This window comes from Hippocampus bargibanti, linkage group LG17 (genome assembly GCF_051943395.1).
Source record: "Hippocampus bargibanti isolate YZ-2025 linkage group LG17, ASM5194339v1, whole genome shotgun sequence".
NCBI lineage: Eukaryota > Metazoa > Chordata > Actinopteri > Syngnathiformes > Syngnathidae > Hippocampus > Hippocampus bargibanti.
In genome coordinates, this window is record NC_142750.1 from 1,250,662 (window position 1) to 1,262,714 (window position 12,053).

Here is a 12,053-nt window from a genome sequence, read left to right on the forward strand (position 1 = left end):
TCGGCCAGCATTTTACGCGGAAAGCAAATGAAACATGAAATTTCATGATGCTTGATATAGTCTGAACCAAAATGTCAAATTATCGCATAGATAGATAGTGACAAAAGCAGCTATAAATAGTCATTTTTATTGCAGAATTGAGAATCATTCAAGAGATTTTTGAAATATATTTTTCCCCTCCAAAATAAAATACAAGATAGAAAATGGCAGCCATGTCAGAAGGGCAGAGTGCAGTCAGATCAAACCTGCTGGGTGATCATCTTCATCATCTGAAAAGCCATTGGTCCCTGATCCGATGGAATCTGGAAATTGAACAAAAGGAACATTTGACAAATCAATTTGTATGTATTGTATTTTGTACAGCCGCCCCCATTTCTAGCTCAGATAACTCCAGACCCATATAACTTAGGAATTAACTCTTTTTTTTTTCTGCTGAAAGAAGATGGCCTCAGGTTTCTTAAAACTCAATATTCTGTGGGTCCTGGAATATCTATTAGCTATATAGCTCGCTATCAGCTATCGATTCCCTAGGTATTAGCTATCTATTCACTATGTATTTGCTATCTGTTCACGAGGTATTAGCTTGCTATTCACTATGTATTAGCTATCTGTTCGCTAGGTATTAGATATCTATTCACTAGCTATGTATTCGCTAGCTAGCTTGCTCTCTATTTGAGTTACTTCCGGGTTGAGTGAATGTTGGCGCGTGTGGCTGCCACTGCTCTCCCACAGAAAAACTTATTCTGTGACTGTAAAGTGACCTTGAGAATTTTGAAAGGCGCTTATAAATGAAATTTATTATTATTACTTACCATGTGACCAGCTTTGAGGATCCAATAGAAAGCAAAGTTTTGATGAGTCTTGAAAAAAGCTCCAGTGAGCCCAAGGGAAGTTGGATCATCAAGAGGTGTCCAATTCCGCTTGTTAAAACCCGTCAGACCTTTCCACTTCAGCCTCTGCACCCACAATTCTTGACCTGGATGGAAAAGTTCACACGTGGGCCATGAGCTTTTTACTTTCAAGCCCCTTTCAAGTCATTTCGGGTCCCCATTTCAGGTTGCCGACTCGAAATCTGATTGGTTAGAGCAACAATTTGATGTGGCAGGGCCTGCAGAACTGACTGTGAAGGCATCTGGGTCGATTTCTGACCCTGGTAAAGAAATGTGATTGTTTAAATGCTTAAAGGACAACCGACACTATTTTTTTGTTTCCTAACTGACAACAGAAAAACGTTTGATAGCATCTAAAATACCCAAAACACGCAGGATGATATTTGTAGTCAAATGCAAAACACCAATAAAAATGAGTGTCCCAAAACTACTTCAAAATGACCCCAGAAATTGCGAGTTTCAGAAAGTCCCGCCCCCTTGTTCATGACGTCACACCAGGATACTCCTTCACAAACTGCCTTGCTCCAGAATCAAAACGATGGCTTCAGATTGGGAGAAGATGCTTTCTTGTTACTCATCCAGTTATGAATATGATTCAAATAGTTCTGAAGAGGAAAGCATACATGTTTGCAATCCATTAAAGAAGTCCTTCTGTCTTTTTTTGAGGCGTCTGGACTTTAATGTAACGCCCAGAAAATCCACAAGATGGTGCACAAGCTCCGTTGGAAATGGGCTTATTTGTCCACTGGGAATTTGTGTTAACTTACACCTTCTTTATGCGCGTTACCGCAATTTGCTGCGACTTAAATCCAATCCATATATTTTTTTGGGGTGAAGCTTTCAGTTCATGATAGCCAAAGACAACAAGATATAGACAAAAAAAATCAAATATTTGTTATGAAACGTTACCCAGAGTGTCCACTATAAGATCAAGTTGTCCGTTGTAAACAGTCACGTTAACTCCAGCTGCCAGCAGCTGGTCAACAATGTCCACCACTGGTCTCATAAAGTCCCCGGCCATGTAGCTGAAAACATCTTCTGACTGGCCTGAAAACAACAGAAAAATAAGTGTGTGGGTGTGTGGGGGTTGACTACACCCAATACAGCTGTATTGGGTGTAGTCACACAGTAGATTGCTGTGCGAGTGTGTGACATGCTGGCTGGCCAAAATTGTAGTACGCGTTGCCGGCTGCTTGCGCGTTACGGCGCCAGGTGTAAAATAAAAAAATTAAATTCAATTTAAAAAAAGGGTCTGGCAGTCATGGTCGTAACTTGCGCCGGTCGTTACCTGTACTGCATTGTATTTTGGACAGCTGCCCTAATTTCAAGCCCATATAACTCCAGATCCATATAATTTAGGAATTAACTCTTTTTTTGGTGATAAAAGAAGAGCATTTCAGGTTTCTTACGCTTCATTGAATGTTTATGTAGTCCTAAAACTCAATATTCTGTGGGTCCTGCAATTGAAGTGAAAATGACAAAAACCCCAGTGGACACTTTTTTTGCACATTGATTGGCAGTCAATGAGTTAAATATCTATAAAATTGGATCAATACCTCCCCAGGTGACGTTGTCAGGAATAATACGCAGCTTCTCTCGAATCGGTCCATTCATCAGCTCATTTAGTGATTGGCTGTGGAGTGGACGAATGTGTCTTGAAGCCAGCAAGGCTGCAAAAGAAATACATAATTCAATGATCCAAAAAGTCGCCAGGTCATAATTTGATGTCAACAATCTTGTCAATCAAATTAATATTTGTATGGCATGGTTGAACGGGGTCACCCATTTTTGCACATCATCTGTGCAGTGAATGAGTGAATCATTGAAACAGTTGTATCTTCTATTTATGACGCCAGATTCCGTGAATCCAATCAAAAATCCAAAGAAATCCAAAGAAAACTCTTACAAATAAAGTTGTTTCCTTCTGAAGAGGCCCGTTTATCTTCTGTTGTTGACGAAAGAATGTTGTAGAAGTTGACTCCGTTGCTGTTCTAAGGCAAAAAAAAGAGAGAGAGATGGCTTGATGGCTTGATGGAGTGGCTTGATGGAATGAAGTGTCCAGTTTTATTAGCTTTAAACACTTGATGAGGAACGTCGCCTTCTTCTTTCACCATCTTGAGGAATGATCCCCTGTAGGTGCTTTCTCTGCTATCATTTTACCTTGTTCCTCATCAATTGTCTTCTGTTTAGCTGGGTAGATAGCTTTTTGCATCAAGTGTACAGATGGCTTGTGCGGGTTATTTGTGCAGCCTGATTGATGGGAATTTTAACCTTGCAGTCTACACTCTGCCTTTGAACTCTATCAAAGTTGAAACAACTCCAAATTTCACAGTTTTCTATCCAGCTAAGCTTCTTTTGGTTATACCAACCTGTTCAACGGCCGACTGGGCCACGGACCACAAGTCTGTGGCTTTCTGAAACTGCTGCTGCTCCACAGCAAGTTTCACAGCCTCTGCTGCACTATTGACTTCATTCAAACCGTGATCATCGAGCAGGGACTGTAAAAAAAAAAACAAAAAAAAAAACGGTCACACGGGTCAAGTGAAACTCAAAAGCAGGATTTTCGAGAAGAAAAAAAAAAAAAAATGAGATGTTTTTTTGGATGACTTACAACCGCATGAAGGTATGGTCCCCAGGTCATCACGGAGTCTGTAGATGGAGCACAGAGATCTTACAAACTAACTTAAGTTTTTTTTTTTTTTTTCATGCTTGGGTGCCAATAAAGCGCTGGCCAGACCTCTGGCAATGTTTTTTCCTTTCAACAAGAGGGCAGTATTTTCCTTTTGTCCATGTTAGCGCTTTGCTACAGCTTCAGCTGTTGTTAAAGGGCTACAATTTTCATCTAGCTAGCTAGCTAGCTAGCTAGATGAAAACTGTAATCTTCCATTGTTTTCATGCCTGCGTAGAATGACGCTGAAAGTGTTTCCCAAGATCACAGTGCCATCCCGCAAGTAACTCAAATAGATGGAAAGCTAGCAAGCTAGCTAACAGATAGCTCATAGATAGCCAGCTACCGACCCACTGGGGAAATCCAGGAGTCTCCAAGTGCTACGCCAGCAAATTTACATTTCAGCTCCCCTTCTTCTATTGCCTGGATGAGGAAATAACAACAAAAATCAAACACTCACGCTGTTCCGCTTTGTTTATATTGCACATATTTAGTATTTCATTATTGCAGATTTTTTGCATATTTTGACCAAAGTGGAAAGTGTTAAAGTGACAAAGAAAATCAAACTTACCTTAGTTAGTTCAAAGGATATGGCAGCAGCCATTTTTCCTCCATATGATTCCGAAAATATGTAAAAGGGAACATTCTGGAAAAAAAGATACAAATAACTCAGTTTTGTTTTCAATTCAACAAGCATTTTTAAGCGCACTTAAAAGAAAAATCTCCAATATTCTCTACCTTTGTTATTATAATCTAAATATAAAAAGAGCAGAACATTGAATATGTCAACAGCCAAAATGTGACAAGTGGATATCTACATATTTTTTTGTATTTGCATTATATTTATAAGCGCCGTTCAAAACTCTCAAGGACACTAACTTTTTCATTTACTATTATTATTATTTTTTCAAACACCAGCACAATTAAAAAAAAGAGGTTGCAACCTAAACATTGGATTATTTATGCATGGGTAATTTATTATTGTGAAAAGGATTATTTTTTTTTGCAGTTTTTCTTTTTGTACAAAAAAATGAACCACGTTATTATTATTATAATTATTTTATGTATTAATCATTTCATTTTAGGCCTAGAATTCAACTTTCTGTTGAATTCTGGATGTAGCCAAGGTGAACAGCAAAAAAAATATAATAATAATAATAATAATAATAATAATAATAATAATCTCATTTATAGACACCTTTCAAAACTCTCAAGCTCAACCCAGAAGTAACTCAAATAGATTGAATGCTAGCTAGCTAATAGATAGGTAATGTAAAATGACGGAGCAAGATCTGATGAAAACCACGCCTGCCATCTAGCGGCTATTGATCATATTGAATTAATTCCCACAGTTTTTCATCTTGACTGACCTTTAGCACAATTGTACTGATTAACTCAAGAGAGATGACCACATCAACCCTACCTGGAAGTCATCCATCTTGGCAAAAAAGTTTTTTAAAAGGGTCAACATGTCTGAAGCCACTGTGGCAACATCTGTAGCGTAGCAATCGGCCTTGTCGCAGTAGCTGAACCCGGATCCCACAGGGTTGTCAACAAATAGGAGATTGGCTGCTTGGACCTTCAAGAAGCAAGCACATGCATATCAGGTACTTAGAACATCTAGTAAAAGTTACATTTCTCTTAGTTTACTTTGTGAAATGTTTCATACCAAATATTGACATAATTGTAAGGTGTTGTCTTCTTCAACAGCTTATTGTGTATTGACCCAAATTTAAAATTTAACGGGGCAACCATCTTACCCAAGTACTGTTTCTGGGCTTGAGGTCAATGGTCAAAGGTCCAATTTCTGCAAAGTTGCCAAAGCCACTTCCTGAACCTCCCGGTCCACCCTAAACACACATAAATCCTCACATTCAAGTCACGAAATACGTTTAATTATATATTACATGGGTATAAATTATTAATATTATTCTTTTAACAAAAAATGGACGCCAGATGTGCTTTTCATGGAACATTAGTTGCTTAAAAATTCCATTTTAAGTCCCCCAAAAAATGTTGGGCAACGTGTCAAGCCACAAATGCAACTTTTCAATCCGAGTCGTGAATGTGTCCTACCTGGAGCCACATGACGAGAGGAAATTGTTGATATTTCACAAAATGGCTATCTGCGTAGTAAAGCCACCAGAACATGTGGGCCCCATCTCGAACTTCCACGTAGTCCCAGGCTTCTTTACCCCCTACTGGATTCAGAAGCCCTGCGAACAATTAAATAATATTTGAAGAACTGATATTTTTATCGTCGTGATGTGTATTTGGCGAAGGGTCGTACACAAGGCGGTTACAAACAGAGTATTTTTTTATGATTTGATTTACATTGTTTTCATTGGTCTTGCCACGCTTTAAAACACTACGACAGTGACTGTTGAATATTTCCCAATCTCGGTTTTCTATTTATTATTCTACCGACTAATTTGCTAAAATTGTTGACAAGTTAACAAGCAATCAGATGTATGCATGCAATTTAGAAACTGTATATGGGACCAGTCGCGATTGTCGTAAAGGGCACCCCAAAACTTCGACTACATTTTGGAAAAAGAAACGATAGGGAAAAAATAAGAGCATACCTTTGCTGGCAATAAGGCCAAATAAAAGTAAAACGATGGTTTCCCGGAATTGGCCCATTTGTGGCTCACTACTTTGAAAGATTCTCGGGACTGTTTTAACACAAAATGAAATGACCACGCTCGGGGTCAGCTGACTCCTTGTTTTTTTCCTCGTCCCTCCCCCTTGTTTTTAACCCCGCCCCCTATTCCTCTTCTTCCTTCTTTTATTCGTCACGTGCTTCTTTTCTGTATTTTATTTATTATATTCTATTTATAATTGTATTTTATTTATTATTGTATCTATGCTTGTCTGGCTCTAAAGTGTCCTTCAGAGCTTTGAAATGCGCTTAAAATAAAAAAAAATATTTATGTTCTTCTTCGTCGTCGTCTTCTTCGTCTTCTTTGTCTTCTTCTTCGTCGTCTTCTCTTCTTCGCCTTCAATGCATTATAATAAACCCCACTATAGTTTTAGGCAGATCGGGCCCAGCTACAATCTGATTGGCTACATGAGGTGAACTGCGACATATGATTGGTCGCAGCAGCTAATGCGTATGGATAGGCTGTAATCTTATTTAAATGTCCTGTTGTTGTTACGCCATTAAATAGGACACAATTCGTGAAAATGAATGTTTAATTAATTTGTGTTGTGTGCCCTCTTTCACTATGGATTTAGGGCTTTGTTTTGCCTTCATTTAGAGTTCGAACGAGGCGATGGGCGTGTCCTGGCCAGAACCCAAGTGGCTTTTGACAACAACAGTTTAGAGAAATGGGATCTACCCATTGAAACGATCGACAAGAATTCACTGCTCAGTCCTAACAGAACTATAACAGACATGGCTGCACATTGTAGCAAGCATATCCGCGTACGTTTGCACTTTGACTATCCTCCGCCAGCAGTCGTGGATTGTCGCATGTGTTGGCTGCTTGTGGATTTCAACACGTGTCGCATGGTGTCCGATCTGGAGAGCATCATCAGAGATAAATTTGAGTTTAGTCGCCAAAGCATTATCAACCTCTTTATAGATGATTGCTATCTGCTACACACGGAAAGCATTTACGTCATACGGGATAACGACTGTCTCAGGTGAGAATTGTGCCAAATTGCCTAGACGGGGGAAAGCAACAACCTATAATATTACTGCTAAAAAGTAGGAACGCTACAGTGAGCTGTATTCCACCGCGTTTGTTTCTGTCCAGTGAACCGAGCGCACTCTGTACTCGCAGTCGTATATCATTGCATTTTTGTGAAGTACATAATCCTTTTTTTTTTGTAGGCTTTTCCAAGCTATGCAGTTTATGATGACGTATTAGACGTTTCCCTCCATGCTGGTTCTTGAAATTTCCGAATACGACAACGAGAAACGGGGAAAAATGTGATAGAAGTTTACGTTCTTGTTGCTAACACTACAGTTTATAAAAACGAGTAAGTTGTATTTTTATAACTCATAGAAGTGGTAGAATATGTATTTTTCTCAATAATTGCCAAGTTTCATGCAAAAAGAAGCATTAGCATATATATTTCTAGAGCTCGCAATTTTCTTTCCTATATAATAAATGCATATAATAATAATATATTTCATTTATAAGCTTTTCAGTACATTTAAACTACGGTCAACATTTAAATTATGGTCAGCGTTAAAAAAAAAGGTCATTGATTTGTTTTGTTGTCATTTTCTAGAGTAAAAGTGGATTGCGTGTCTCACCTGAATGGGAAACTAAGTGAAACCTGCAAATCGAGACAGAAACTTAACAAGCCCAACCTTCGAGTTGAGAAGGTAACGTGTGTGGAATGGATGGAAAAAAAGAGGAAGAAAAAGCGTAAGGAGATCCTGCAAGTGGAGGTGCGTAAAAGACCTGCTTTAGAAGACGATGATCGAAACAATAAACGGTTGAAGAAGAAAAGACGGAAGGTCGAGGCGGAAGGTTCTCTCCTCCCAAATCACAAAGACCAAAACGACTCCAAGGTCAAGGAAATCCCACGCCAATCCAAATCCAACGTGACCCCTCCTCCAAGTGACAATGAGGGGCAAGATGACCCCCCAAACGCAACAGGCCCATCTTTTCTGTCTTCTGCCTCAGAAGTACCTTCGAGAACTCTCCCTGCACAGAAATGTTCATCGTCCTCGTCATCAGATACGGACTCCTCCGATGAAGACGACGATACTGTGGATCCCAAGCCTCAAAATAAGGATTCAACGGATGCTAAATTAAATTTGAATCCGAATTTATCTTCTAAACAATTAAACTGTGAACAGAAAAAACACCCGAGTGCATCAGTGACCCCAACTGACCAAATTGCAACATCTCAAGAGTCATGTGACGTCAACAGTTTGGGAAATCTGCTGAACCCGCAGCCGAGTCAACAACAAAGTCTCAATGTGAGTCGTGATCGTCAATATTTTGTTTAATAATAATAATAATAATAATCCATTTCATTTATAAGCGCCTTTCAAAACTCTCACGGTCACTTTACAGTCACAAGATAAGTTTTTCTGTGGGTGAGCAGTGTGACAGGTTGTAAATTATCTTATTTACATGCGCCAGCGTTCACTCAACCCGGAACTAAATAGATAGAAAGCTAGCTAAGCAGCTAGTAGATAGCTAATAGATAGCCTACAGATAGATAGCTAGTTACCTAGATAGTTATATAGGTCATAGCTAATACACTGAATGTCACTATTAAATACACAGATAGAAAGCGAGCTAGCCAGCTAGTATATAGCAAATAGATAGCTAGCGAGACAGCTAGCCACTTAGATAGCTATTTAACTAAATGATAGCCAGCTAGATAGCTAATACACTGAATGTCACTATCTCCTCATCGTCTCCTTGTGGGGTTAGCGTTAGCATCTGTGGGACAAATTTAGGACAATAGTTTGCTAGCTCACTATCTAGCTACCTAGCAAGCTAGGTATTTATCTAAGTCGCTAGATAGCTAGCTAGATGAAAACTGTAATCTTCCATTGTTTTCATGCCTGCGTAGAATGAAGCTGAAAGTGTTTCCCAAGATTACAGTGCCATGCCGCTTCTTGCCGCCCCTCCGCAAGTGGGACAGAAGATAGCATTTAAGGTAGACTTTATTCATTTTTTTTCCAGGAATTAAACATGATTATTTAATTTTTTTGTGTGGTGAACCAACCTAGTGTCAAACTCGAGGCCCGGGGGCCAGATGCGGGCCCTCCGCTTATTTTATGTGGCCTGCAAAATGTGAAATCGTCATGTCTGATGAATAATGTTGAGATTTTGCGATATTTTTTTACCCAGTTCACATGAACAATAATTGGGCAAATTAGAATCAAGTTGACTGAATTCAAAATTGATAAACGATTCATTTTTTGTGTGCAATTGATCATTTTATGGTTTCGTTGTCATAACGACCCTCCGAGTGAAGACATAACTCCAAATTGACCATTTACGATAAAATAAGTGTCATTTTTTTTGAACATTTTGTAGAAAAGAATACTTTTGGTCTTTGCGCTGAATTCTTGAAAAGTCTTGAACCGGTGAAGGAAGAGTAATATTTAAAAAAAATATTCGTTTTTTTTTGTCTTTACAGCTGCTGGAGCTCACTGAGAATTATACGCCAGAGGTGTCAGAGTACAAGGTGTGTCATTTTACTACTAAGTACAGTGATAGCTCACGAACTTTTCACTTTACGAACGTTAAATCCGCGAGAATATAATCTTAGCATACAAACTATTTGTCGGGAAACACACAGAACGTCACAATGAGTGATGTGTCATTCGCTAACGAGCCGGTTCTTGGAGCTCCTGAAATGACTTTATTATACAGTGCAGTTTATTTCTTTCATTGCAATACTGTAGCACATTTATTATACATAAAATAGGGTATATTGTGTGTAATTTTACGGTTTATTTAGTTGAAAATTATGTTTTATGGGGACCTGGGAACGGATTATTCTCATTTTAATGGTTTCCTATGGGAAATTAATGTTTGGAATACACACTTTTCGGCTTAAACATACTTTCTGGGAACCAATTAAGTTCGTAAGCCAAGGTATCACTGTACTGTATTTTCACCACCATACGCATCGCTACGAAATCAAATCAAAGTTGTTATTTGAGGATAAAAAAGTTGTTGGTATTCATTCAATGTTTGTTTGTATTGTAGAAGGCTACGATTGTAAGCTTTGATCCGACAACAAAACAAATTGAGCTGGAACTGCTTTCGACTGTACAAGGTAACCCCCCCCCCCAAAAAAAATAAAAAATAAAATATGATTTTATATTCAACTTATGACATATTTCCATTCCTAGCCCCATCTGAGCCTGGCAAGTTTGACCTGGTTTATCAGAACCCCGATGGATCAGAGACTGTGGAATATGCTTTATCCAGAGGATCAAGGGTAAGCCGAAACATACGTTCCCAAATACAAACGTCATTTTGCCTCTTAAAATGTCTTTAAAAGTATTTTAATTATCGAAATGTATTCACAAATTTATTCGGGAATTGTTTGGGTGCCGATAAAGCGCTGGATTTGGCCTCTGGTACTATTTTTCCCTTACACAAGGGGGCAGCATTTCCCTTTTTTCCATGTTAGCGCTTTGTTCCAGCTTCAGCTGTTGTTAAAGCGCTATATAAAGCAATATCTATTTTCAGGTAACATCCGATTTACGACCGAGTTCCGTTCCGACCTAACGGTCGTAAGTCAAATAGGTCGCAAGTTGAAATCCATTCAATCAGTTTTCTTGGTGTTAGTACTTCTGAATTATTATTATTATTATTATTATTATTATTATTATTATTATTATTATTATTATTATTTAATGAGAGACATTCAGTGTAATAGCTATCTAGATGGCTATCTTTAGTTATATAGCTCTCTAAGTAGCTATCTCGCTAGCTATCTGTTGGCTATATATTAGCTATCTACTAGCTGGCTAGCTAGCTTTCTATCTGTGTATTTAATGGTGATATTCAGTGTATTAGCTAACTCTCTAGCTAGCTAGCTATGAGCTATATAACTATCTGGGTGGCTAGCTATCTAGATAGCTATCTATTAGCTAGCTTTCTATCTATTTACCTCCGGGTTGAGTGAACATTGGCGCGTGTGGCTGCCGCTGCTCACCCACAGAAAACTGATCCTGTGACTTGAGAGTTTTGAAAGGCGCTTAGAAATGAATTGTTGAATTGTTGTTAGAAATGTATTATTTTTATTATTACTATTATTATTATGGGATTGTCTACAGCCGCCCCCATTTCAAGCTCATATAACTCCAGACTCATTTAATTTAGGAATTATCTGTTTTTTTCTGATGAAAGAAGATTAAATGGTTGTATAGTCCTAAAACTCAACATTCTGTGGGCCCTGGAATTCGAGTGACAATGACAAAAACCCTGGCACTGGAGTGGATGCATTTTTGCACATCGTCTGGCAGTCAATGAGTTAACAATTATTTAATGTTTGGGTGTTAACTTATATAACATCTAACGTGGTGATTTGACTTTCTACCCACAGGTAACAGAGCGATGGGAATCTCTTCTCGAACCAAGGCTTATGATTTAAATGGCTGTACAATTGTGCCTTCGCACAATTGATGCGTTTTACTGTCATTCCATGAGAATGTTTCAATATCCGTCGAATATGATATCATATGGTCTTTAAAATATTGATGAGATTTCATTTAGTGTTTTTAAATGAGAGTTGATGTGATATTTTTCCCACACATCTCAATAAAATGCTGTCTTTTTTTTCGTTGTCGCATCTTGTCTTTGTAGCAAGATGAACGATCGTCATAGAGTTCATGAAAAATGTCTGCTCACAGTGAAATGTAAAAACTAACGGACTTTTCGGCTTGCGAACGTTAAATTCATGAGAATTTAATGTCGGCATACAAACTATTTTTCGGGATATACACGGATATCGTCAAGAGGCGACCTGGAAGTTCGTCATCCATTGATGATTTCAAG

The 12,053-nt window shown here is 38.4% G+C and overlaps 2 protein-coding genes across 3 annotated transcripts; one reads left to right on the top strand and one right to left on the bottom strand.

Moving 5' to 3' along the window:
• Positions 1-111: 111 nt before the first annotated feature.
• On the bottom strand, positions 112-6,301 carry scpep1 (serine carboxypeptidase 1). The gene is made up of 13 exons (XM_089018615.1): positions 6,144-6,301; positions 5,635-5,774; positions 5,319-5,408; positions 4,982-5,137; positions 4,130-4,204; positions 3,909-3,981; positions 3,502-3,539; positions 3,260-3,388; positions 2,797-2,881; positions 2,447-2,560; positions 1,800-1,937; positions 813-976; positions 112-302 (listed from the first exon to the last, which is right to left on the bottom strand). Exons 1-13 carry the CDS (start codon positions 6,199-6,201, stop codon positions 240-242), a joined length of 1,323 nt encoding a protein of 440 aa, XP_088874741.1. The 5' UTR covers positions 6,202-6,301; the 3' UTR covers positions 112-239.
• On the top strand, positions 5,060-11,821 carry coil (coilin p80). Of its 2 annotated transcripts, none has more exons than XM_089018619.1 (7): positions 5,060-5,165; positions 7,801-8,500; positions 9,106-9,192; positions 9,679-9,726; positions 10,254-10,323; positions 10,400-10,488; positions 11,602-11,821. In XM_089018619.1, the coding sequence occupies exons 1-7, from the start codon at positions 5,155-5,157 to the stop codon at positions 11,647-11,649; spliced, it is 1,053 nt and encodes a 350-aa protein (XP_088874745.1). In that variant the 5' UTR covers positions 5,060-5,154; the 3' UTR covers positions 11,650-11,821. The 2 variants fall into 2 exon arrangements, with proteins under 2 accessions (XP_088874745.1, XP_088874744.1); XM_089018618.1 differs by lacking the exon at positions 5,060-5,165 and adding an exon at positions 6,734-7,206.
• The last annotated feature ends 232 nt before the right edge of the window (positions 11,822-12,053 follow it).

What these genes read in the sequence shown, in the direction of transcription:
- coil (XM_089018618.1), top strand. Translation starts at nt 6,956, where the DNA reads ATGGCTGCACATTGTAGCAAGCATATCCGCGTACGTTTGCACTTTGAC. An exon ending in ACTGCTTTCGACTGTACAAG is followed by an intron (nt 10,324 to 10,399) that starts GTAACCCCCCCC and finishes TTCCATTCCTAG; the next exon opens with CCCCATCTGAGCCTGGCAAG. An exon ending in CTTTATCCAGAGGATCAAGG is followed by an intron (nt 10,489 to 11,601) that starts GTAAGCCGAAAC and finishes TTCTACCCACAG; the next exon opens with GTAACAGAGCGATGGGAATC.
- scpep1 (XM_089018615.1), bottom strand. Translation starts at nt 6,201, where the DNA reads ATGGGCCAATTCCGGGAAACCATCGTTTTACTTTTATTTGGCCTTATT. An exon ending in GACCATACCTTCATGCGGTT is followed by an intron (nt 3,389 to 3,501) that starts GTAAGTCATCCA and finishes TTTTTTTTACAG; the next exon opens with TCCCTGCTCGATGATCACGG. An exon ending in AGAAGGAAACAACTTTATTT is followed by an intron (nt 2,561 to 2,796) that starts GTAAGAGTTTTC and finishes TTTCTTTTGCAG; the next exon opens with CCTTGCTGGCTTCAAGACAC.